This window comes from Zootoca vivipara, chromosome 13 (assembly GCF_963506605.1).
Source record: "Zootoca vivipara chromosome 13, rZooViv1.1, whole genome shotgun sequence".
Lineage (NCBI taxonomy): Eukaryota > Metazoa > Chordata > Lepidosauria > Squamata > Lacertidae > Zootoca > Zootoca vivipara.
The window spans coordinates 41,183,818-41,210,211 of NC_083288.1; the positions used below are offsets into that span (position 1 = coordinate 41,183,818).

The window sequence follows — 26,394 nt, forward strand, 5'->3', positions numbered from 1 at the left end:
GATTTGAGACTCCTTCCATCCGTCTTACTGCAGGGCTGCCCACAGTGAATTGATCCGACAAAAAAAGGCAAAGCCAAGCACGTCAAATCTGTTCATTCCAGCTTTTATTATTTACTCACGTTTTAATAATTAAAACAGGGAGGCCCATTCATTCATTTAAATAAAACAAAGAAAGTGCAGAATGCTCTACAAAAATATATAGATATATTTATATATCATTTCCAATCCTTCAGAGCCGCTGAACGGATATAAATCATTGTGTCCTTCATACCAGAGTTCCTCTTTGCCTCATCAAGCATCAACAGGGTTTAGGGGGGCAGTTATCTGGTCCGTGACTGATATTGCTAATAAAATAAAATAATTAAAAATAGAGAGACGAGGAAGAGGCCTTTCAAGCAGAAACCAGGGAGGAAGTATTGAGCGCAGTCGGCAAAGCAGGACAGCAGCTGTACCTGAGTTCATGTATCGCTTTATGTGGAAATCAAGCCCATCCAGGATTGGAGAGGGCCAGTGAAACCAACATTTAAAGCAGCCCACATGCAGAGATGCAAGATATAAAAAGCTCGTCTGTGCTGACTTCTGCTCTGCAGGACTGTGGGCAACTTTTCATCTGGGCCTTAAAACAGGAATTTGACGTGAGATGGGAGGGTTGGGATCTGGCGTTAGTCCTCCTCAGAGTAGACCCACTGGAAATAATGGACAGGACAAAGTGAGGCCCGGCAAGTCATCCAAACTGGATGAAAGGTTTTAAGCTCCATGCTGCGAAAATTCTGTGGTGTTGGGTAATGCCTACCAAAGCCAGGCATATGGGGAACCTATGGCTCTCCAGATGTTGTCAGTCTCCAGCTCCTCCCCCCCCCCCACAGCCCTAGTTGGAATGGTCAGGGATGATGGGAGTTGTAGTCCAAGAGCATCTGAAGGCCCACAGATTCCCCACACCGGGCGTGCAAGTTAACTTTTGCCAACTACAAATCCCATCAGCCTGGGTGCTGGCCGGGGATGATGGGAGTTGTAGTCCAAAACATCTGGAGCACACCAGGCTGGTGCAAGCAACACAGGAAAGCAATTGACGCCTGCTCATAGCTGCCAAGTTTTCCCTTTTCTCGCGAGGAAGCCTATTCAGCATAAGGGGAAATCCCTTTAAAAAAGGGATAACTTGGCAGCTATGCGCCTGCTACGGAAACAACTCTCTCTCAAACCAGAAACAGCAGCTAGGGGGGTTCACTACTGCGCCAAGACAGTAAAGCTATTGCCAAAAGGGCCCTGGGCAAGTCTTGGCAGGGGTGGGGAGAGTAAGTGATTTATTTTGCCCTCAGTGGTGTTAGCACCAAGCCTTTGTTTGTTGGTTCGCTCACACACACCCCTCACAAACCACTCTGAGGCCCTCTAGTCATCCGCTCCAATTTAAAAACTGCTCTGGTGTCACGGAGATGTGAAAAACAGCAGGCCCGAAACGGGAGCACTCCAGCCTGGAACATGAAGGGAGAGATAAAGGGATCGCCTTCTCCAACACCAAGGCGCCGCAAATCTGTGTGGCAAGGCACAAGCAAAGCTCTGAATGCAGCCAAATTCAGACTTGCGATGGGGCTACAGTATACATTCACAAGTACTCGGATTCCTCAGCATGGAGGCTTCCAGCGAACAGGAGGATCCTTGATCCCAGCACCAAAAGAACGTGTGTGTGTGTGTGTCACATTGTCACCCTCTAGAAGCTGGTTTGTCTCAAAGGCCAAGATGTCCAACGTTCGGAGAGTGGCCTCGGAACCCCATCGCTTGCACCAGGGTTGCAATGGTCCAACCGCGTTCTCCACCGCAGAATGATGACTTTTGGGGGAAATATCCATGAGTCAATCCCATGGGTCTTGGCAGGAAATCGATCATCCATTCCCATACTACCACTGGCCACTTCCAGTGGTAATCCAGATGGGAAAGCTTGTTGGGTTTTGGAGGCCCCCCCACCAAAAAAAAAAAGAGTTGACAGAGAAGCAGATATCATGTTGGTTCCTAGAGGGGTGGCAACATAAAACCAACCCCCTTCACTTAATAATATTTTTGTTTAAAAAAGGCTGAAGATGGGCACAGAGACGGCAGGACCTTGGGAGTACTTTGTCACAAAGGGGTAGAGGTGGCAAAGCTGTTTCAGGCTTCCGTCGCTGAATGCAAACTAATAAAAAATATTGTTGCATATAGAAAACTAGCAGGTCAGGATTCTAGGCCAGCTAGCTCCATGATGAGCTAGCTTTCCACATGCAGGGATTGTTTACTCATGGGGGGGGCATTTTGTCATGTCAGCTGCGCATCTGCCATTAAAAACGGATCCAAACAAAAGCTTGCTACCCCAATCTGCTGCTCTTTGTGAGATTGAGGCCTTAGTGGTTTATTGTGCACAGATGTACCCAAGTTCTGAGTAATTCATTGGATATTTAGAGTCCAAATATTAGCCACCTTTGGGGCCGATATGTTGGGGACAAAGCAAGGCTGGTTGCCCCTTAATGTGTTCTGAGTGAACAAAAGTTCCTTACCATCTCCATCCATAAAGCTCTTCCGGAGGAAGCCGAGAAGAAGCGACAGTTATGGAGAGGCATAGAATCTAACAAGATGTCTCAAACAGACGAACAAGGGGACTAAATGAACACACACACACACAAACACAGACATATCCTTGAAGGAGAAATGGCCATTGTTTGATCTGAGGGGAAGCACTGATCTCTGAGGGAGACAAAGACGCCATTTTCTAGCAAACTTAAAGAGCGTAAGAAGAGTCTGCTGGATCAGGCCAAAGGCCCATCGAGTTCAACCAGACATCCTACAAAGGATGCCTCAAGGCAAAGTGAGCTTCCTGACATCCAAGGGACTGAAATCCTGGCCTTCACAATCAAGCGAGCAGCACAGTATTAGCTGGGTTCTACCTGAGGAACCTGCTGGCGAGAGAGCGGCCATTTTGAAAGGCCAAATGGAAGCTTTCAGGGTTTCAGAAGCCCGCTCTCTGTAGTTCGACCTTTAAAAAGCTAAGTGCCATGAAAGAGGTGAATTAGTAAGAGGCCCGTAAGATCTAAGACAACCGGAACTGGCAACCTTATTCCCGCCCTGGCAGGGATTACGAGGAGGGGAACCTAAGAGCTATACACAAAATCCTGAAATACGAGGAGAGAGACAAGAGAAAGACTCGCACGCAAACACACAAAGATGGACCGGCACCGTCTCAGAGGCTAGAGATCAGAAACGCAAACAGGAGGCGCTCGATGGGTAGCCAGAGACGGTCAAGGTACTGCAGCGGAACGACATTTCCAACTACCGTCTTGACAGTAGAGGACTCAGCAGCAGGATTCGACAAAGGAAGAATATTTCAGGGGGGCAGCCTGGTCCGCACACGATTCTCCGTCACAAGACAGCAAGCGGGGTGTGGTCTCCCGCTTGACAAGACGTTGCTGGCGAGAGATTGGCAGGGGCACCCCGCTAGGCCAAGTTGTTGTTGCGCTCGATGCGCTGCACCATCAGGGAGACCAGTTTTTCGAGGGTGCGGGCGCTCTGGCGGCTGGCCTCTAGCACTTCGGCGTGGTTGGCCTTCTCCGTGCTCTCGTAGTCGAGGACGGCCTTGTTCGTGATGAGGGAGAAGCCGAAGACGCGCATGCCGGAATGGCGGGCAACGATCACCTCAGGAACGGTGCTCATGCCTGAGGGGGAAATAAAGCGGGGGGTGGGGTTGAGAAGTTAGAGCAGGGGCGGAAAATAATTTTCAGCAAGAGGGCCGCAATTGCATCTGGGCAGAGTTCTGAGGGCCATATTGAGAGGCCTGAGGGCCAGGCCTGAAGTTCCCCACCCCTGGGTTGGAGTGAAACACTCAGGGGTCTTGCATCAGAGGTGGGCACCCAGTGGCCCTCCGGATCTTATTGGATTCCAGCTCCCATCGGCCCCCTGGCAGGTTGGTCAGGGATGATGGGAACTGTAGTCCAACAACACCTGGGGGGGATTTAAATATGTGGGTGTATTAGGTCATGGCAGCGCACCCCAACTTGTGCTCTGTATAGCCCCGCCCTAGAGAGGGCTTTCCCACACCATTTGCTGCAGCGCCAAGTAAAACGGCACCTGCTTAATTGCTGTCTGTTTCATGAAAATGGTTGCCCAAGGCAAACACAAGTATGGGCTCTGCTACCCCAGGTTAGAGGCAGCCAACAACATGGGGTGGCAGAGAATTCCTACTTTCAAAATGGCACAATATACCTCTTTCCCCCTCCCACAAAAAGCCCCCTTCACTCCACCCCCGACTGACCCACGGCGTCAGCGCCCAGGCGCTGAAGGAAGCGGCATTCAGCGATGGTCTCGTAGTTGGGACCCCCCAAGGCGCAATAGACTCCCTCGCGCACCAATCCGGAGCAGCCCATCTCCGACGCGACCGTGTGGGCCAGTTTCCTCAAGTCTTCGTTGTAGGCGTCCGACATGGCTGGGAAACGTACCCCAAACCTGTGGGTGAGGGGAGGGAGGAGAAGGAACATTAAGAAAATAACTAGAGCCTGCTGGATCAAGCCAATGGCCCATCTAGTCCACCACCTTGTTCTCACAGTGGCCAACCACTGTGCGCAGCAGCCAGGGATTGAGCCTAGGATCCCCTGCACGCAAAGCATGAGCTCTACCCATTGGGTGATGCTGCCTCCCAAACAGCCTGACTTGTTGCGAGTGGGAGCAGCACTGGGTGAGTTAAAAGCCCATCCTCTGGGAGGGAAGCTCAAACAGATGGACTTGGAGAACCACCAGCCCTATGTTCCTATGAAGGCAAGGGTGGGCAACCTGCAAGGCTCCAGATATTGCTGGACTTCAGCTCCCATGATCCCTGGCCATGGGCCATGCTGGTTGGAGGCTGCTGGGAGCTGGAGTCCAGCAGCATTGGGAGGCTCACAGGTTCTCCACAACCACCGTAATAGAGGGAAAGGGAGCCTCTGGGGCCAACCTGTTGCATCTCAGGGAGGAAGGACAACCTTACCTGTCGTCATTAGGCCCCACCAGGGGGTTCTGCCCAGCAAAGCCTGGCATGTTGATGTGGTCACGGATCACCATGATGTCCCCCACTTTGTATTCGGGGTTGAGCCCCCCAGCCGCGTTGGTGACAATGAGGGTCTCCACACCGAGCAGACGGAAGATCCGGACTGGGAAGGTCACCTGGGAGGGAGGGGCAGAAGTGGCACTCAGGAAAGGTAGAAGGGTGCTTTGTGACCAGCCATGGCTGGGGCCCATACAGTAGGTGGAGCTGGAGTCAGTGACAGGTGGGGACCAACAAATTCTAGCAACTTATGCACAGACTGCATATACTGTAGACACAGATTTTCTTTGGAAAAATGTGATATTTGGAACAACTTTACACAGAAGATATTAGGTTATTGATAAAGATATTTGTACTAGGATAATTATACGTATCTGTTTACTAATATATGGAAATGAATTGAGTATTTTTCTTTTATTCCTATTTTCATTCACACTTTTCTTTTTTATCATTCTTTCTTTTTATAAATAAAATTCTTCTAATAAAGCATTAATACACACACACACACACACACACACACACACACACACACACACACAAATTCTAGCTGCTTCATCCGCATCCTCCTCTCCGCTGAGTTCCTCAAGCACAATACTGAGATGTCAGGGGAAGACACTGGCAGGCAGCGCCAGCCCTCCTGCATTCAATGCAATTCTCACACAACAGCCCTGCAAGGCGGGCTAGGATGAGGCCATCACTGGCTCAAAGTCAACCAGCAGAATGGAGATTTGAAATTGGACCTTACGCCCAGTCCTAAGCTAAAACTCTTCGCCTTCAGCTCTCAGGTCCCCCTGCACTCTGCACATGCCCAAGGAACCATGAAAGCGGGATTGATGAGGCTAAATTTTGGCTGAATTTCGTGGAACCGTCTTCACCCGTCATCCCATTCCCTGATGTGTTGGGAAAGTGAAGTCAAAGAGGAACTTTGCATAGGCTCAGAGGCACTACCGTATCTTTTTTATCATTCTTCGTTACTACTGACCACCCCACTCCTGAATCAGCTGGACACCTCTCGAGTTTTGAAAGGTTTGCAGCTCTGTGGAGCGACTCACCTTCCAGAGCGGGTACCCTTCGTACATGTGGAAGCGGCCTTGCATCACCACGCTTGGAGTTCCACTGAGGCTCCCAAACACCAACCTTCCGGCATGGCCAACAACTGGAATGAGGGCAAGCAAAGTGTTAAAGGACTCGCTGATGCCCCCTATTGGCCACTGTGCTGTACAGGAGCGCCTCCTCCAGCTGCTGCTTACTAGCACCCCCTAGTGGCTGCCATACAGTACATCCGACCCCACCCGTTCCGTGGTTTTGTGGGTTTTTTTTACCTGTGCTCTCGGGGAAGTTGGGAATTTTGCCGTACTCAAACGCCACCTGGTCCTTCAAGAGGTCAGCCAACCCTCCGAGGCCCGAGCCGCAGATGATGGCGACCCTGGGCCGGAGCTTGGTGTGGGACAGTAGCCAGTCCGCCGTCCGCTTGCAGTCTTCGTAAGTGTACCTGAGAAAAAGATGCACATGTTGGCCAAGCTGGGGTTTGCAGGGCAGACTTCATGCCACTAGGGGGCAGCAAACAAGCACACACACAAAGCGAGGAACAGATTACTGGTAATCCTGAAGCTTTGTCAACTACAAACATCAGCCATGCAGCTCACAGGGTCACCTTGGGCCAGATAATAACTCTCAAGTCTGCCCTACCTAGGCAGGGTTGTTGTGAGGATAAGGTGGAATGGGACAGGAGGAAAAGGATGTACACACTGCACTAAGCTCTTGGGGGGGGAAGCAGGGCTGGATTTAGCTTTGATAAGGGGACACGGGTGGCGCTGTGGGTTAAACCACTGAGACAAGGGCTTGCCGATCAGAAGGTCGGCGGTTCAAATCCCCACAACGGGGTGAGCTCCCATTGCTCAGTCCCAGCTCCTGCCAACCTAGCAGTTCGAAAGCACGTCAAAGTGCAAGTAGATGACTAGGTACCACTACAGCAGGAAGGTAAACGGCGTTTCCATGTGCTGCTCTGGTTTGCCAGAAGCGGCTTTGTCATGACCACATGACCTGGAAGCTGTACGCCGGCTCCCTCGGCCAATAACGCGAGATGAGCGCCGCAACCCCAGAGTCGGTCACAACTGGACCTAATGGTCAGGGGTCCCTTTACCTTTACCTTTTTAAGCTACTGAAGGTAATGTCCAGCTGTCCTTTGTCAACAACAATTTGTCGCTGTTTTTGTGTTGAATATATGCTATATGGTAATTTATGGACCCAATAGGTATCTAAAGCCATTTGCACATAACAAAATAGGAGCCTACACAAGACAAAACACTGTTGCTGTATGTAGGTTTTATTTTATTTGTTTTTTATCTTTTATTTTGGAAATGTACATCCAGTTTTTTTTCCTTTAATTTTTTTGGAGGGGCCCCAAGAGAGTGGGGCCCTAAGCTATAGCTTGTTTAACTTATACGTAAATCCGGCACTGGGGGAAAGAGATAAAGTGAAGTAAAATACATTAACTGGTGCCCCCTTCAAAACTATTCCTTTTCCATGGGAGAAACACAAAACGAACCATTCCTAATTGTTAATTATTAATCTGCATTTGCATTAATTCATAATCCATTTGCATACTGCATGCTTGAGGCACCTCGCCTACACAACTCTAGGGATCCTTCCAATAGCCCTGCCAGGTCAGGTAGAGCAATATTTATCACCACATACAAAACACTCAGAGGGCACGAAGTTGGGCATGGCTGCCGACCAAAAAATGTTTATGGATTGACATGCTATGTTTGCATCCCATCCTTCCTCATAATGATGATAATAATAACAGCAACAACAACCCCCCCCCCCGCCACTCTGGGCGGCTTCCAACAAATATAAAAATACATTAAAATATCACAGATTAAAAACTTCCCTAAACAGGGCTGCCTTTACCCTGTTTCTCCTAAAATAAGCCATACCCCGAAAATAAAACATAGTGATAGGCGCAGTTCTGGAGGGCACCAAGGAAGAGGCTGCCGTAGGCTGGACATGTAATAATAAAAAAAAGACATCCCCTAAAAATAAGCCACCGTGGGTTTTTTTTTTTTTTTGAGGAAAAATAAATATAAGACGGTGTCTTATTTTCAGAGAAACACGGGGTAGGTATTTTCTAAATGTCAGGTAGTTGTTTATCTCTCTGACCTCTGATGGGAGGGCGTTCCACAGGGTGGGTGCCACTACTGAGAAGGCCCTCTGCCTGGTTCCCTGTAGCTTTGCTTCTCGCAATGAGGGAACCGCCAGAAGGCCCTCGGCGCTGGATCTCAGTGTCCGGGCTGAACGATGGGGGTAGAGATGGGGGTACAGGACTGAGGCTGTTTAGGGCTTTAAAGGTCAGCACCAACACTTTGAATTGTGCTCAGAAACGTACTGGGAACTAATGTAGATCTCTCAGGACTGGTGTTATGTGGTCCTGGCGGCCGCTCCCAGTCACCAGTCTGGCTGCCGCATTCTGGATTTATTGCAGTTTCCGGGTCACCTTCAAAGGTAGCTCCACGTAGAGTGCACTGCAGTAGTCCAAGCGGGAGATAACTAGAGCATGCACTACTCTGGTGAGACAGTCTGCGGGCAGGTAGGGTCTCAGCCTGCGTACCAGATGGAGCTGGTCCTCAGAGGAGGACAGAATGCCACAACTCTCCAGATCAATAGATACACATACTGGCCAGATAGATAGATAGATATGCATACTGCACAACAGCCCTGCGGGGTAGGCTATGCTGAGAAACCCTCCTCATCCAAAAGTCGTAACCAGTGGTACCTCAACTTACAAATGCCTCAGGTTACAAATGCTTCAGGTTACAAACTCCACTAACCTGGAAGAGTTACCTCGAGTTGAGAACTTTGCCCCAGGATGAGAACAGAAATGGTGTGCCGGCAACGCAGCGGCAGCAAGAGGCCCGATTAGCGAATGCACGCCTCTAGTTAAGAACAGTTTCAGGTTAAGAACGGACCTCCGGAACGAATTAAGTTCTTAACCAGAGGTACCACTGCACATGGCTCCAGTTCTCGTATTGGTGTGCGATTTGAACTCGAGACACCGTGGCTCACAGTTCCAGCCACCACGCCACTTTGGCTTTCAAAAATGAAAAACGCCGTTGATCAATTTACTTGCAAGTTTACCTTTTGCTTTCAGATATCCTTTTCACAAAGTTTTCTGAGACTGTCCTCCCAAATTCCATTTTAAAAAAAACACCAACAACTCTCAAGAATGCCCAGTGCTTCTACCGTTCCTCATGTTCCCATTGTGAATTTGGCGAATTTGGTGGCGCCCTTGGCAATACCCACCAAATAGTCCCCACTTTTTGGAGAATATACAGCTCCTTCCTCTGATCCAAATGCAGATCTTGGGTCGCCATACCATAATCTAAAGGGAGTTCCATTTTAGCTGGCAGTGCCAGCCTCTTCCAAATATGACAACGAAACTCCATGCAAATCACATCTTCCTCTGCCGACGCCCTTCCCCTCAAGCCATTCCTGCAAATTAAGCTGTGCGACGATAGCTTTGAAAAAATTCCAGTTGGCAAACCGGACAGGTTGCAATTTCCTTTGTAGCTTTCCATTGCAGGAGACAACCTGCAAACAGAACTCCCCAAAGATAAACCTTCCCTGAATTTTAACCTCCTGAGGAACATTTTAGCCGCATCAGCTGACGTTTCCCAGGGGAAAGTGGGGCTGCATGCTTGTCACACCCCAGTTCTTAGCAGAGGCAGTGAAGCTGTGGCCCTCCCTGCCCGATGGTCTAGCTAGCTGGGGTTTATGGGAGCTGGAGTCCAACAATTTCTGGAGGGCCACAGGTTCAAATCTGTCCCAGCCACACAAGCAACACTTTGGGCACCCTCTTCAGAGAAGTTACAGCCTCTTGCAGAAAAAAAAAGCGTTGTGGCACCTTACAGACTAACCATTTTAATTATGCCATAAGATTTGAGGACCACAGTTCCGAACCACTGAGTTTTCTTTCTAGGGATCCTGAACATCTGCATAAGAAAAGGGAACTTCCATGCCTTTCTGTCTGCATACAGGATGGAAATCACCTGTGGTGCATGCTCTAGTTATCTCTCGTTTGGACTACTGCAATGCGCTCTATGTTGGGCTACCCTTGAAGGTGACCCGGAAACTACAACTAATCCAGAATGCGGCAGCTAGACTAGTGACTGGGAGCGGCTGCCGAGACCACATAACACCGGTCTTGAAAGACCTGCATTGGCTCCCAGTACGTTTCTGAGCACAATTCAAAGTGTTGGTGCTGACCTTTAAAGCCCTAAACGGCCTCGGTCCAGTATACCTGAAGGATCGTCTCCACCCCCATCATTCTGCCCGGACACTGAGGTCCAGCGCCGAGGGCCTTCTGGCGGTTCCCTCGTTGCGAGAAGTAAGGTTACAGGGAACCAGGCCTTCTTGGTAGTGGCGTCCACCCTGTGGAACCCTCTCCCATCAGATGTCAAGGAAATAAACAACTATCTGACTTTTAGAAGACATCTGAAGGCAGCCCTGTTTAGAGAAGTTTTTAATGTTTAATAGATTATTGTATTTTAATATTCGGTTGGAAGCCGCCCAGAGTGGCTAGGGAAACCCAACCAGATGGGCGGGGTATAAATAATAAATTATTATTATTGTAGTAGTAGTAGTAGTAGTACGGTAGTAGTAGTAGTATGAAAAGGTCTGTGCCGGTACATTACTCCCTTCTCCACAACACTGGGAAGGAACATACCAGGACACTCTCTGGGCCCAGTCCTGGCAACCTGAGACAAAGGCAAAGGGTTTCTATCTCCAGCCCCTGGCAGCAGCTGGGCCAGGAAGCCACTTAAACAGAACCAAATATGAGGAAAGACCCTCCTGAAACCTACAAGGGTCCTGGAGCTGTATCGAAGGACCAGGGAGCCTGTGCAAAAGGGTTCAGAGACATGTGAAAATCCACGAGCCTTGCTCCTTGACGTCACCTCCTAATCTGCTTGCTTAAACCTACTTAAATGCCCTTTTGCTGCTGGCAGGACTTCTCAGCGCCACCTGCAGAGCCTTAGGACAAAGACCCAGCAAGAACACACACAGCTGCTTCAGAAGAACGGTGTCTCCAGGGAGCGATGCCGGGGGGGGGGGGAGGGGGATAACATCCTTGGGCCAGTAAATAAATAAACATAATCATGCCACCTATCAAACTAAAAATGATAGGTGCCCCGCTCAGTTTTCACTGTAAGCATCAACCCTCTTTTGAGATCCCTCTTGGCTTGGGGGATCTGCATCCCCAACACTTAGGATGCCATCTTGTTGTCATTTTAGGGGGTCGCCCCCAAAAACTTTACTGAGCTAACAGGGAACAACAGCGGGGGGGGGGGGGAGAGAGAGAGAGAGAGAGAAGGTGACTGATTCTTTGAGCATCATATGAAAGGATTAAGCAAACAAAAAGGTTTCTCAACAACTCCCAGCGCCAGACTTGCCTGAGGACACTTACACCTTTTATACAGTACTGTAATGTTTTTCTGTCTCTGTTCAGCAGGTTAATACACTATTTGCGCAAAAACACTTCACAGGTTGGCAAGCTGCCTTCCGTGGCTGTCCTTTGGCTTCTCCTGAGATCTCGTATAAATCTTTCGCCCTCCGCGGACTCCGCATAAAGTGGGAAGCCTAAGGGATGGATGGCGGAAGATCCTTTCTCTGAAAATGCAGGCTTTTATGGGGCTCTTGCCAAAGACTAACTGCGTCATCATCTATGCGCACAACGGTGCCACTCATTTATGAACCAGTTTTGTTTTGTTTTAAAAAAAGGCACACATTGGCCCCAATGCAGATATTGGAAAGACTCCGCTTCTTTCTTCCACCTGTGCATTTACCGTCTCTATGTGAGGGTAACTGAAGTTTTCCCTTCACACCATCCTCTGAGGTATCCTCAAGGCAGGTGAGGGGCATCTCACAGCACAGGCAGCCATCCTCCTAAGGGTGCGGGAAGAGAATCCCACAGGCAAGAGAGATCCTTGCACAGGGCGCCTCTGAAATTTGAAAGACCAAAGTCTGCCTCTGTATCCCCTCTCCTAAAAGGACCAGCAACCTTTGTCTCATCTTCTCTTCTCCTTTCTGCTTTGGGTGGTCATTGCAAGAATGCTTGTCATTAAGAAACAGTGCCTGGAGTTTTGGTTTTTTCCTTTTCCCTCCCCAACCCTTTCCCTTTTGTGTCACATCTCAGGTTGTTGTAAGCCTGCAGATACCTCAAGAGCACCACTCCTCTAATGGCTAAACACAATCAAAAACTTTTATTTTGTTGCCTCTTATTACCTGCTATATATATATATATTCCTATTCCTTTTTCACGGCAAATGATATTCTCACCCAAACCACAGTCAGCCACAGCCAAAACTACCCACTGACACTCAGCAAAGAGAAAACTGAAATAAACACATAGCTGTACTTGAGGCCTGATGAACTGTAATGATAATAATTTGGTTTTTTCATTATCTGGAGCCCCCATCTGCACTATACATTTAAAGTAGTGCTGCACCACTTTGCATAGTCATGGATCCCACCAAAATAATCCTGGGAACTGTAGTTTGCAAAGGGTGCTGAGAGCTGTTAGAAGATCCCTTGGTCTTCTCCGAGAGAGACAATTCCCAGAGTTCCCTGGGAAGAAAGTCTGACTGCTTTTAAACCACGCTGGGGAAGGAAAGACCCAGGAATCCTGCCTGCCTGGGATCCTCAGCATTCCCGAGGCATCTCGAGCAAGAAGCACGTTCAGGCTGGGACACAACCCCACAACAGACCGGAGTTCTCCAAACAAGATTTCATCAGGCAAGGTCAGAAACAGGCCACATTCCCGGGCAGATTTCTCAGGAGAACTCTCCTCCCTGGCATGTTCCTTCTCATTACTATTAAAGGCAAAGAAACCAGACAGAAAAGTTGGCAACCCTACAGAACTTCCGTGGCAGGGGCTCCTGGAAGCCACATTGAGACTCAACTGCAAAGACTGTGTCGTGAAGGGACAATGACTAAGTGTGGGTCAGAGATATTTCCCCCTTCTTTATAATTTAGTATGAACAATGTGTCCCAGGAGGCCACGATGATGCTCTGTCCGTGGTCACAAACAGATCTTCTTGCATGTCCCTGCAAAGCCACATGGGATTTAGGGGCCATCTAAGCAGGGACCCAGGTGGCGCTGTGGGTTAAACCACAGAGCCTAGGGCTTGCTGATCAGAAGGTCGGCAGTTCGAATCCCTGCGATGGGGTGAGCTCCTGTTGCTTGGTCCCAGCTCCTGCCCACCTAGCAGTTCGAAAGCATGTCAAAGTGTGAGTAGATAAATAGGTACCGCTACAGCGGGAAGGTAAACAGCATTTCCGTGTGCTGCTCTGGTTTGCCAGAAGCGGCTTTGTCATGCTGGCCACATGACCTGGAAGCTGTACGTCGGCTCCCTCAGCCAATAAGGCGAGATGAGCGCCGCAACCCCAGAGTCGGTCACGACTGGACCTAATGGTCAGGGGGCCCTTTACCTTTAAGCAGCTCTGTACGCGCATATCCATGTCAATGTATTAGAACGGGGTTTAAATTGCAGACCGGCCTTATTGACCCACTTAGAAAGCCAAGCAGCACAGGAACACCTTCCTCGTACAGTGACATTTACCCCAAAATAAGCGGAACTGAACCCTGATCCACACACACTCAACAAAATAAGACTATTGAGGATGGGCCAAACCATTTTAGGTTACACCGTATATTTAAACCACATTTATAGCATTTAACAGTCACGGTTTCCCCAAAGAATCCTGGGAGCTGTAGTTTAACCCCTCACAGAGCTCCAATTCCCAGCATCCTTAACAAAATACAGTTCCCAGGATCCTTTGAGGGGGAGCTATGACTGTTAAAGTGGTACGATAGAGTTTTAAATGTACGGTGTGGCCTTAGATGGCAGGTGACACCTGATGAGAGGGGCAGAGCTAGACCCTTTATTTATAGCAAGTGACCCCCTTCCCCAACTCTTTTTAACCTTTCAGGGAACAGCTTCTGCAATTCCGGGAATGTCCCGGGAAAACCAGGACCCTTGAAGGGCATGCTATTCTTCCGGCTGATTCCGCTGTATTATTTAAACGGGCTCCCTTTTTTTCCTGCTCTGGAGTTGGCTGGTGGAGTTGCATGAAAGAGCCAATCAGAATGGACTCTACTTACAGAAACAGGTAGGTAGCCGTGTTGGTCTGACGTAGTCGGGGGGGGGGGGAAATAAAAAAATTCCTTCCAGCAGCACCTTAAAGACCAACTAAGTTTTTTATTTTGGCATGAGCTTTCGTGTGCATGCATTTTTTTATTTTACTTGCGGAAAGTCACGTAGAACCATTGGCAGGGACACCCAAAGGGTTTCATCCAAGTCCAACCCACTGCTATGGAGGAATCACAGCTAGAGAATCCCTGGCAGGCAGCCACCCAAAAACCTCCAGTGAAGGAAGAGTCTGGCACCTTCAACTCAGCTGACTCATAGGTTTGTACAGTAACAACAACAACAAGAAGAAGCCCTTCTTGGCAATCAGAAACGGAAAAGTGATTTGCAGCACTGCTTTCATGTAGAAACCTGGGGAAGGAGAAGTGCAACAGGAAGTGACTGCCAACCGCGTGTTACGTTTTCCCCGCCGCTCTCATGTCTGTCCCTAACACAGTCATACACAGTTCTCGAAAAGGATGTCTGCAATGCTTTCACGATACGTCATGTCCAGTAGTAGTGCTGGGCTTTTGCAAAAGGAAATCCGGCGGGCCGGGATGTAGTGGGGGCAAAGTTGTGCTCATCATGTCTTGCTACTGATGTCTTCCCCCTGCTAAGGGCAGAGCATGTTCCCACCCGTTTAAACAGCTGACACACCACAGAGTATGGGGGGGGGCAGGACTTGTTCCAGGAACCTGTAAAGATCCTGTGTGTGTTGGCTCCCCCCTCCTTGCCATGTCAGCTTACAAACTGACGGGGGGGGGGCAAGAAAATCTGCACTGTCCTTGTACCTTTCAGGGCAGTTAGATCTGCAGAGAAATCAGCACCGCACAAGTTTCAGGGCAGGGAGCTAAGTATTATCACCTGCTTAGGATCTGCCACACTGTGAAAGGCAGAAGAGCACAGGCAGATTAAAAAAAAAAGCTGTTGACAAATGGTGAGCCTGCAACACATCAGAGGAAGAGGTGTCTCAGGAGAGGAAAAATCTTCATCTCCTTTGTGTTGCTTGGGAACATAGGAAGTTGTGTTACACCGAGTCAAGACTCTTGCTCCATCTAGTTCATTACCGTCTACACTAACTGGGAGAATTTCTCCAGCATTTTAGGCAAGGAAATAATTTTCCCGTCCTTTTGCAGAAATGAACGGTACGCTGTCAGCCACCTTGCTGCAGTGAGGTATGCAGAAGGACAGCGGGCTCTCGCCGAACGGCCATGTAATGAGATCAGGGTAATATAGGGCAGCCTTGAGGATAAAGGCAGATTAAAGCAAACACAGAAAAAGGAAGAAGGATAAATGCTTGATCTGGCAGTGAGAGTTTGTAAGTCTGGTTTATTGTCTTCCTCATAGGACTGCCAATCTGTTTTATTTTCTGGCAGGGTTTCAGCTAAATAATGGGAAATGGCACAGTCATACCGAGAAAAGCTTCACCAGCTGAACATCTGCCAGAAACACAGCTGCCCTGCATGCGGGTAGAGGGAGAGATTGCCCATCCTTCTTGCTTGACTGAGTAAGTTGGGGGCGGGGAGGGATTTACTTGGCAGCCAGCTTTCCAAAGCATACCTTTCCTTGGACTTCTGAGCATGTGCAAAGTGTCTCTGATTCACAGCAGAGCAACTCCTGTGGGGAGAGAACAGGGCTAGCCTTTGCAGAGCAGCAGCATGCAGCAGTGGGACATCCACGGACACAGGATGTGGCGATGGGCCAATGTTTTAAAGGCAGCTTCCTATGTTCCTAACCTGCTTCAGGCATCTCCAAGGGGGAGAGTTAGACAAAAGCAGGAGCTGGTGTCTAAATGGACCAGCAAGTTTTTTAAAATGTCAACTCTAGTTAAGGTGTGTTAGTTAATGCCTTGGCCAGCACTGAAGGGGAGATCTAGGGGGTGATGGGGGTCCTGCCTTTGGGACGGGGGCACCCCGGGGACTTCTGCATCCACCGCTTTAGGTGTAGTTGATTCCCCATTGACCTCAGGGCTGGTTCAACACAGAGACCTGCTCAACACGCGACTTCCCTCCCCAGTGTCTTTCCAGATTAATGACTGACAGACGCTGGCTGCCGGCCATGACTGATCCACCCCTTTTGCGCACAAACCTGAAGCCCGGACACTCTGCTCTGCACTGCAGGGTCATTGCCCCCTCTTTGGAAGGAAGTCAGAAGTGGGGGAACGTGCTGTGTGGCCAGAATGAATCCAAGCTACTCCAGAGAGGCTGAAGGGCTCCCCAGAAAACCCCAGGGTCCATTAGATTTCAAAGTACACAACCAAACAAAAGCACACAAAAGTGCATTCCTGGCCACGCAGTGAGCAAGTCAGGTGGACCCACCAAAACATGCTGCAAACACCTGACTTCACCCCACACGTCCACAGCAACAGTCAATATCCCTTTGTCCCTTACACAATACAGAAAGCTCTCCTTCACTTGCTTGTTTAAATTACAACAGTCTGTTCCTGGACTTTGGGGGCACGTACAACAGCAAATCAAACACAACGGGATCAGGCTCAGTCTGCGCCTTTCCAATCAGCTGCAAATCCAGCCAGGAACATTTTACGTCTGATTCTCAGCACATGCTCTATAAACATAGGGCACCGTCTCATCTCGCTGAAGCTAAGCAGGGTCTGGGGTCTGGTCAGTGCCTGGATGGGAGAGAGCGAAGGGCACCCTGTGTGTGCTGCCAGCCACAATGGCAGAAAGGAAGGCTGGGTTAGAGCAGGTCTCTTGTTCAACCAGAGGGCTGGATTGCCTGAGTGGAAAGCGGTCAAGGGCCGCTTTCCAGCAGTGAGTGTGGCCAGGCCCACTCAGGGGGAAATCTCCCTGGGGGACCCTAAGCCAGACTCACACACTCTTTCATTCTTTCTTTCCCAGTGTAGCCTACTTTACAGGGTTGTTGTGAGTTTAAAATAGAGGAGGGAGAGCCCCATAAGGCTCCCTGGCCTCTTTGGAGGAAGGCTGGGGGTGCAGGGAGGGAGCAACCGATAGATTTCTGGAGAGGCAGCGGAAAAGAAGCTAGCATGCTGGGAACATTTTTTCCCAAAAGGCATTCCCGAAATCTCGCCATGAAGGCATAGAACCACAGCAAGAGTCAGATCAATGGCCAGCGTAGCTCAGTTTGTTGGCATTGCCAGGCAGAATGAAGAGAGCACTTCACCACGGGCAGGTAATACAAAACAGGGGAATGGGGGGAAATGGGAATATCCATGCCTGGCTGGTTACAGAACAAGCCTTGAGAGCACTGGAAAGGAAAAGGAGGCAGTGGGTTCAGACTGAGGACATCAGAAAGGGGAGGGAAACTAGGGAGGAATGTGGGGTCAGAGAACAAAAAAAGAAATGCAGGAAGTTATGTCTTCTCATCAGGACTGAAGATCTGAGTGCCTTTGCATCATCATTTTGCCTTGGAAGGGAGGGGGAGGAAAGGGGTTGCGGCAGTATCTCTGGCTTCTGATTGGCCTCTCTGCAGGAGGGGTGTGTGAGCCAGGGAAGCTCCTCGTTGGCCGCCTGCCTGTGATGCAATTGAAAGGGGGGGGGAAGCGAGAGAGCCCAGCAGGAAATTGTGCCATTGCACAGCAAGGCAGAAAGAAGGCAAGGAAGGGAATGGCAGGATCGGAAAGCTCCCCATGCTTGCTCAATGGAGCAAAGCAGTCCTTTGCCGTGACTGTAGCTGCAATACCGCCCTTGCCCAGGACATTAGTCATGCTCCGGTTTCAAGTTGAGCAGGAAGGAGCAGGAACGTGGGGAATTGTTCCTGCTCCAACGGGGCTGGCATTACGCACTGTACCTCTGCGTCAGCACCACTCCTGCTGCCCTCATTGTCTGCTTTGGATAGTTGGAGGGCAGTGAGAGAATGCTGAGCATGGATGGACCTTTGGTCTAATCCAGCAAACCCGTTCTTAGTAAGAAGAGATAAACGCCAGGAGGACCCAGTTTATGAGCAAATAATAGCCATTGTTCCCTCCAATAGCAAACCCAGGTCATGGAGAACCCAGAGGGAGCATGCAAGCCCAAGATATGCAGAAGTGCACAACATAGTTGAGCCACGTAATATCGAATGTCATTTGGGAAACAGGAACTGGGGAGGGGGGAAGATTGAATTGGGCTACTTGAGAGTGCCTTGCAGCTTATGGAATCCTGGAGAAGGGAATGGATGGCACCTGGAAGAGGGTTAAGAATGTACTGCAGAAGGCAGCCCTGTTGTTTAGGAAGACTTTTAATCTTTAAGATGGGCGGGGTATAAATAATTTTTTATTATTATTATTATTATTATTATTATTATTATTATTTGCAGGTCCCACTTGTAAAGATCGTAAGAGCTAGATCAACCCAAAGAGCCATTGGTGTGGGGTCAGGGGTGATGGGACGTATTGTTCAATAGCATCTGTAGGGCTTGAGGTTGGGAGAAGGCCTTTCTAGAGTGATCTCCTTTGCCTGCTAATGAAAACACAATGTTCCTGTGCCCACAGTTGGCACCCCAGGGAATCATAAGAACACAAGAACTGTTTTGCTGAATCTGGTCAGAACTGCACCTAGCAGGTCACACACACACCAATAAGGCTTTTCAGGCCAATGGACTACTCACATGCAACTTCCTACTCCATACGTAATTGACTCTGCAATGATGGAGGTGAGGTGGAAGCAAGACTGCCGCTGACGCAACCTACCAAAAAGACTGATGGGCCCAAGTTCCAGCTCTTATCAGATGCAATGGAGCCAATCATTGTCTCTCAGCCTCTAATTTTACAATGAACAAACTGAGCATGCAGTAAGAAACTGCTACCCCACAGGGTTACTATGAAACGTGGTTGCAATCAGAGCAATGGGTTAGTCAGTCAACAGCTACAGGAAACAAGGAAGTGGCACACTCAAGGTTGAATGTACACTCACCATTTCATAACTGCAACCTGTCAAACAGAAAGGAATTGGTTCTGGGTGGAGAAGGCTGGAAAAATAGTTGTTTCCGTTTCTTCTCTCTCTCTCTCTCTCTCTCTCTCTCTCTCTCTCTCTCTCTCTCTCTCTCTCCAAGTTTCTAGTCCTCAAGACTAACTGGCAACAGAGGTGAAATTTCAGAAGCTGGGAGGGTAAGGTGGACAGGGATCTGAGCAGGATTCTATGGGAAAGGGAGTGGTGTTTCCATGACCTGCATAATTCTTTGCCCCTCCCATATGACAACAAGAAGTAGCATTTATCATGAGAAGGAAGCAAAAATTGTATATTCAAAAGCCTTCAAATGAGTCGTATTTCAGAATTCTATATTTGTTGGGGCAATGTTACTGCCTTTCAAAATTATTTGGAATACAGTATACAGTATATATATATATAACCTTGCCTGATTTGTGCTGGAGAAACACCAGATAGATAATGAGCAATACATTGCCCACATTGTGTTTACACAGCATTAACGGCTGTCAAAACAGGTTTCCGCAAGCTGTAACAACTACCGCGGGATCTCCCTGCTGAATACTGTGGGGGGAAGCCTGCATAGTTCTCAACAGATTGCAGTCACCTGCTGACAGAGTCTACCTGAGTCACGATGAAGATTTAGAGCTCAGAGGTCCACAGTTGGCAGGATTTTCTCACTGCGTCAGCTGCCCGGGGGCAGAGGTGCCACTTGTGCATTGCCTTTGTGGACCTGACAAAGGCATTTGACCTCATCAGCCAAAAAGGACCCTTGCTCCACAAGATAGGATGCCCACCGAAGTTCCACAAGATGATTGCATCCTTCCAAGAGGACAAGCACAGCACTGTTCGGTATGACTGTCGATACTTAGACGCCTTCCCTATAAAGAGCAGCATTGTGAAACGGGGCTGTGTTCTTGCCCCGACTCTCTTTGGCATATTCCTCTCCCCAAGGCCCTCATACGCCTTCAGCTCGACTGAAGATGGTGTGAACATTCATTCAAGGAGCAACGGGGGGGGGGGTCTGTTCTACCTGGCAAGCCTCCAAGATGGAGATCTACTAGGCTTGCGTGTTGAGCATGCTGCTTTATGGAAGTCAGTTGTAAGTAACTTAAAACTGTCAAGGAGCTACACCTCAACGCCTTCCACATGCACTGTGGTCAAGCTCGCATTCCCATGTTCACACTCCTATCCAAGGGACAGCTACGCTGACTTAGTCATGTCCACAGAATGGAAGATGGCAGGATGTGCCCCAAATATGTGCTTTATGGGGGGGCTGGCTTTCGACACTAGGCCTATAGGCAGGTCAGCTGTGTGTTACAAAGATGTCTGCAAACCAGACGGGAAGGGTGGAAATATCAACCCCACCATGTGGGAATCCCTTGCAGACAACCACAGGGCCTGGAGACAGACAGTCAGATCATGTATCCACAGAGGAAAAACGACTACTGGGAGCAGCACAGAAAGAAGGATCATTATGTTATATCTGCAGCAGCACAACCAGATGCCTTCATCTGCCCCAGCTGCAACAAAACATGTCTCTCCTGCATTGGTCTCTACAGCTGTAGGCACTGCAACTCTCCAACTGATTTGACCTCACCCACAAAGGCACACTCCTCCGTTGTCTTGCAGACAGATGCCAACCAACAACAACAATGACTGCTGTCGAAACAGGTTTCCACTTTAATGACTACTGCACAGGCCTCCTGCACAATCATAAATTCCATTATGCTGTTTCTTGTATACTTAAGAATCACCACTCAGAAAATAAGAACTGGTAGCGGCATTTTGAAGAATATACCACAGGAAAGGCTATGGGGAAAGGGTGCATCCAGATACTGAGGCCAAATTCTTTTTACTGAACCCCTAACTGATCAAGCTTACAATAATATAAACTCTACAAAACAGCACCCCTGGAAAGGACTCATACCCCACCTTCCAGTCCCTCAGATCAGCAGTTTCCATCACCTTCGCCCTACCAAGCAGAGTCCAAAGAAAACTGGTTTCTTATTCAGCGACTATGACTAACAGGGTAGAAAACCTGTTAATCCATAAATAACGGTCCTGTACATTCATCCAACACTCCACCCTCACTCACTGAAGACATTCTGGAAGTGAATTGAAGGTTCTGCAAAAGGAAAATGAGGTCTCCTTATTTATTAACAGTGACTGGTAGAGAAGGAAACTAAACTAGTTGCCCCAAAGAGTGACAGAGCCTCTAATCTGTTTGTTTGTAGGACAGTAACAGCCCTTATTGAGTCAGCAAGTTGTTGTTCTCCAGTGGAAGAACTTCACATTTATTATCTACCGTTATCTAAAGGTTGCTCTTAAAAAGTTGCAAGCTTATGGATCTTGCAAGACTCTTCAGCCATGGATCATTGGGTTTGTTGTTGGCACAGTTTGTTGAACTTAGTATCCCTTCAAATCAACGGTACTCTTAATCATCACTAGCTTCCCCCATTAATTTCAGTGGAACTGTGCCAGATCCTCTAAGTAAGGAAGAATGCTCAATCCAGATAATATTTTACACTGAAACCATACAACTTTCTGTCACATCCTCCATGCTAAATCTTGGGCCCAACACTAAACAATGCAAATTGTACATTTTGCATACTTTATTATCGGGTTCCAGGCAATATTAGTCACACTTTCGTTCCATGCAAATGACAACATACTTGTCCCCCTGGGGCTAAAGTGTGCCTCTCCTCATGGTGCAATTCTGTACTTGCCGGTAAAGGTAAAGGTATTAGGTCCAGTCACGGACGACATCTCACTTTACTGGCCGAGGGAGCCGGCGTTTGTCCGCAGACAGCGTCCAGGTCATGTGGCCAGCATGACTAAGCTGCTTCTGGCAAACCAGAGCAGCGCACGGAAACGGTGTTTACCTTCCCGCTTGGAGCGATACCTATTTATCTACTTCCACTTTGACGTGCTTTCGAACTGCTAGGTTGGCAGAAGCTGGGACCAAGCAACGGGAGCTCACCCCATCGCGGGGATTCGAACCTCCGACCTTCTGATCGGCAAGCCCTAGGCTCTGTGGTTTAACCCACAGCGCCACCCACGTCCCTATACTTGCCTGTAGGGGAATTCATTTCCAGTCAGTTCAATGGGGACCAATTCCCAGGTCAATGGGTTCCTAAGGAAATTTATTAGGAAGAAATTTCCTGGGAGAAAAGGTTGCAGCCTTGGAGGAGGAGGCTTCTCAGTTTAGAGAAAATGGGAGGAAAAGGCGACATGATACGACGTTTATAAAATTATACTTGGCATGGAGAAAGTGAATGGAGAAAACGTGGCCTGCCTCTCTCATAACACTAAAACTCGTGGGCTTCCAATAAAGCTGAAGGCTGGAAGATTCAGGACAGATGAACTAAAGTACCTCTTCACACATTTAAACTATGAAACTCACTTCTAAAAGTAGCAGTGGTGGCCACCAATTTGAAAGGCTTTGAAGGAGGATCAGAGTTCAAATGTAGGCATAAGGCCAGGCAACCCCAAACTGCGGCCCTCCAGATGTTTTGGCCTACAACTCCCATGATCCCTAGCTAAGAGGACCAGTGGTCAGGGATGATGGGAATTGTAGTCCAAAACGTCTGGAGGGCCAAAGTTTGGGGATGCCTGCCTAAGGCTATCGATGGCCACTTAGCTATGATGGCTTTGCTCTGCCTGCATAGTTGGAGACATTAATGCTTCTGAAACCAGTGGCAGGAGGGAGGGGTTAGTGCTCTTGTGCTTGGATCCTGCTTGCAAGTTTTCCATTGGGGCATCTGGTTAGCCACTGAGAGAACAGGAAACTGGACTAGATTGGGCCACTGACCTAATCCACCACAGTTGTTCTTACTTTCTTAGCACTGCGGTCTTTATCCAGATCAGTCGGCTGCCCTTCAGACATTGTTGGGCTACAACTCCAATCAGCCCCAGTCAGTGGCCAGGGACAATGAGATCTATAGCCCAGCAACATTTGAAGAACCAGAGTTTCTTCATCCCTGGTTCAAAGGAACAGCTGGAAGCAGACTTGCCATATCACAACCCAGATATATCCTTTCTCTCTCTTTAGCAGCTCTGCTGCCAAAGAAAAGGAGGCACCAAATCAGTTGTCTCTCCCCCCTGGCCCCACCACCCACCTTCCCAAAAATAAGTTGCTGTTGCTAGATTTCAGTGGATTTCATTGTAAACCGCAATGAGATGTTTCCATACTAGGCATGATATATACAGTACAGTACATAGGGCAGTAGCCAAAGTCTGCACCCGGTGTTTTTTTCATGTCTTACAGCAAGGGTTGCCAAGGTGGTGCCCTCCAGCTGTTTGGACTACAACTCTTTATCAGCCTCTGCTAGCACAGTCAGTGGTCAGAGTTGATGAGTTGTTTTTTGTCTGTGACACATGTAGGCTACCCCCTGCCCTAGGGAGTGATCTGAATTAGCCTATTTATTCTACTTCCATTTGGGCAAACCAAGTTAAACAGTATGGAAAACCACCAGGCTTGCCTAATATTGAATTTGCAATTGGTGAACTTATGAAAGAGAAAACAAATGGTCGTTCTTGACAACCATTCAATGCAGATGGAAACTGGTATGGCTGCGTAAGGAACTTACAGATAAGCTGAGATGTAAGAGAAATGGAAGTAATGAGAAATCAAGAGGTTGCCAACAGTTGCTTCCTAACCCATAAAGCCAATTTCTCACCTGCTTCTCTCTCTGAACCTCTGCCCCCACCCCCAGCCACCACTGCAAGATAACCCCTTAAATTTGTCTTCCAGAGGTTGGGACAACCAGAGTCTGATTTGAATCGAACTTCACCCGGGCTTTGGTCGTAAGAACCAGCTTCCCCATAGCAAAGCCCAGCCCTGGGATGTGGGGGAAGCAGTGCTTTAGAACTCATGCAGAGTGCTTCCCCACAACCACAAGAGCAAAGGCAGAGTCTCCACAGCTTCTAAACCACAGGGGGTGAGATGAGACAACTTTTGAAGTGCAGATGGCTGGAGGAACGTGAGTCATGTCTCATGTCAGAAACTAGGCTGTAAAGTATTTCATCTTCAAGGGGTGTTATGTCCGGGTCTTTCCCAAGTTAGATCTGACGTTTTATCAACCCAAACCTGACCTTCCAGTATCTGTAAAAAAGCCACTTCCTTTCCTCTTCAGAAGGGCACTAGTGTTCTTCATCATGACCTGTTCACCCTTCCCTCTAGTTATTAATAGTGTAAAGTACGAAGAAGCCGCTCAATCATTCCTGAGCCTATCTCAGCCCTTCTTTCCCTCACCCCCCCGAAATCTGGAGGGAAATCATTCTAGCCTACTTTAAAGGGTTGTTCTTAAGGGTTCGAGCATTGGACGCGGACCAGGAACAGCCAGGTTCAAATCCTCCCACTCAGCCACAAAGCTCACAGGTAGGAAGGGTTACCTTGAGCTCAGTCACTATCTCTCAGCCTAACCTACCTGTCAGGGTTGTTGTGAAAATAAAAGTGGGAAGAGGAGACCTACCCGAGAAGCTTGTAGGCTGGGTGGGGCAAAGACAGGAAAGCAAGTGTGTGTGTGTGTGTGTGTGCAAGTGTGTGTGCAAGTGTGTGTGCAAGTGTGTGTGTGTGTGTGTGTGCAAGTGTGTGTGTGTGTGTGTGTGTGTGTGTGTGAGAGAGAGAGAGAGAGAGAGAGAGAGAGAGAGTTCTTTTTTTGGAGTGAGGGAAAACTGCGCAAATCTCCCATAGCGTTCCTATTAAAGCACTATGTAAATTATCAGCTCCCACTTGATCCCATTGCTCAGTACAATCCCCTATTCCAGACCCCCAAATAGACCCCACCCCATCACAGGCTCTCCCTCACTTACTATACACAAAAGACCCAATCCCGTTCCCCTCAGCTACTCTGTCCCAAGGGCTTCAGGCCACCACATCCTCTCAGGATCCATGTGTCCCAACCACGGTATGAGCTTCGATCTTCCCTGTAAGACCCCCACCACAACCCACCCACCCCTAGCAGTCAACTCCAAGGGGCTGGGGTGCCTTTGCCCCCCAATAAAATATCTGAGGGGCTCATCCACCCACCCCCCAAAGCTGATGGGCACTGCCATTCAAATGGTGTGTCTTGTTATCAATTATATGTGGTGGGGCTTGCTTGCCACCCCCACCCCAATATTTTATTCAAGTTGACACCGCGCCCCTGCACCCACCACAATGGACAGTGGGGGCATCATTAGAACCCACAACCCTAAATGTCAGGAGAGGAAGGAAGGAAACATCTGGAAAGACCCCCCCCCCAAAGCGGGTTGGGGGGAGTGGAGGGAGGGGGATGCAACGCAACCTCCAATTGACCGCTAGGAGACACGAGGCTGGCAGATCAGGGAACCCCCTGCTTCGTTGTTACCCATCTTGAACGAGCCCCTCAGCTTATTTCTGCAATTTTTTTTTTTTTGGCGGGGGGATAACACTAAAACAGCCCTACCTTTCGGGGCCGTCGCTAAGAGAGTAGGACCATTTGGGGGGGGGGGAATCAAAAGCCCTACACAAAAAGATGCGAGGTAGAAAACGCGGCGTGGGATTACATTTTTGGCTTCCGCGGGGCAGGGTGCTGAAATGGTGGGGGATGGCGCCCCACCTCGCCTGACCCTTTGCAAAGCAACCGATCCAAGGAGAGCCACTTGCAGGCGCGATCTCCCCGGTTTTACTCCATAATCCACGTATTACATATATATTGCAATATACGTGTGTATGTGTGTAATGCGCGCAAATATGTGTATAATATCACATATAGGGCAACCGGGATCATTCTGACCTTTCATCTCCGCTTCTCTCCATGTCGGATTCTGGCTGATGATGGGGGCTTCTTTGCTTCTCGCCGTCAGGACCCTCCGTTCTTTCTTCTCCCGGGAGAACTGTGCTTCTCCCTGCAGGAGGCGGCCGTTTTACCGGCCTCCGGGGAGAGCGACGGTGTCGTCACGGGCACGCCGGCCAATGGGGCGCCCGCCTCCGCCGAGAGCCCGCCCGCTCGCCGGCCGGCCGGCCACAAAGGTTGCCCCTGGCAACGTCGGGGCTCCGGCGCTCGTCACGGCCCTGGACCGCTCTCGCCCTGCCCACCCGGGGAAGCAGCATCATCACCAGCATCCTCCTCCCCGGCCGCGCGGCTTCCCCTCCAGGACGGAGGAGGAGGAGGAAGGGGCAGGCGGGGCGAAGGCGGCTCCTGGGACCCCCGAGGGTATTGGGGAGTGGGCGGGGGTGGCGATCGGGCGACCAGGGAGAGGAGGAAGCGGCTTCCACGGACAAAGCTCCTCGTGACACGCGGGTGGAGGGTGCTAATTGCACACA

At 49.2% G+C, this 26,394-nt stretch overlaps 1 protein-coding gene across 1 annotated transcript; it reads right to left on the reverse strand.

The window, feature by feature from the left end:
• Positions 1-87: 87 nt before the first annotated feature.
• On the reverse strand, positions 88-25,984 carry PNP (purine nucleoside phosphorylase). The gene is made up of 6 exons (XM_035135495.2): positions 25,865-25,984; positions 6,358-6,527; positions 6,088-6,191; positions 4,979-5,154; positions 4,271-4,461; positions 88-3,674 (listed from the first exon to the last, which is right to left on the reverse strand). Exons 1-6 carry the CDS (start codon positions 25,885-25,887, stop codon positions 3,457-3,459), a joined length of 882 nt encoding a protein of 293 aa, XP_034991386.1. The 5' UTR covers positions 25,888-25,984; the 3' UTR covers positions 88-3,456.
• Between the last annotated feature and the right edge of the window lie 410 nt (positions 25,985-26,394).

Excerpts from the sequence above, each read along its gene's own strand:
- PNP (XM_035135495.2), bottom strand. The coding sequence starts at position 25,887 with ATGGAGAGAAGCGGAGATGAAAG. Across the intron at positions 6,528-25,864 it reads GAGAGAAGCGGAGATGAAAG|GTACACTTACGAAGACTGCA; the intron begins GTCAGAATGATC and ends TCTTTTTCTCAG. Across the intron at positions 3,675-4,270 it reads CCTGGGCGCTGACGCCGTGG|GCATGAGCACCGTTCCTGAG; the intron begins GTCAGTCGGGGG and ends TTTCCCCCTCAG.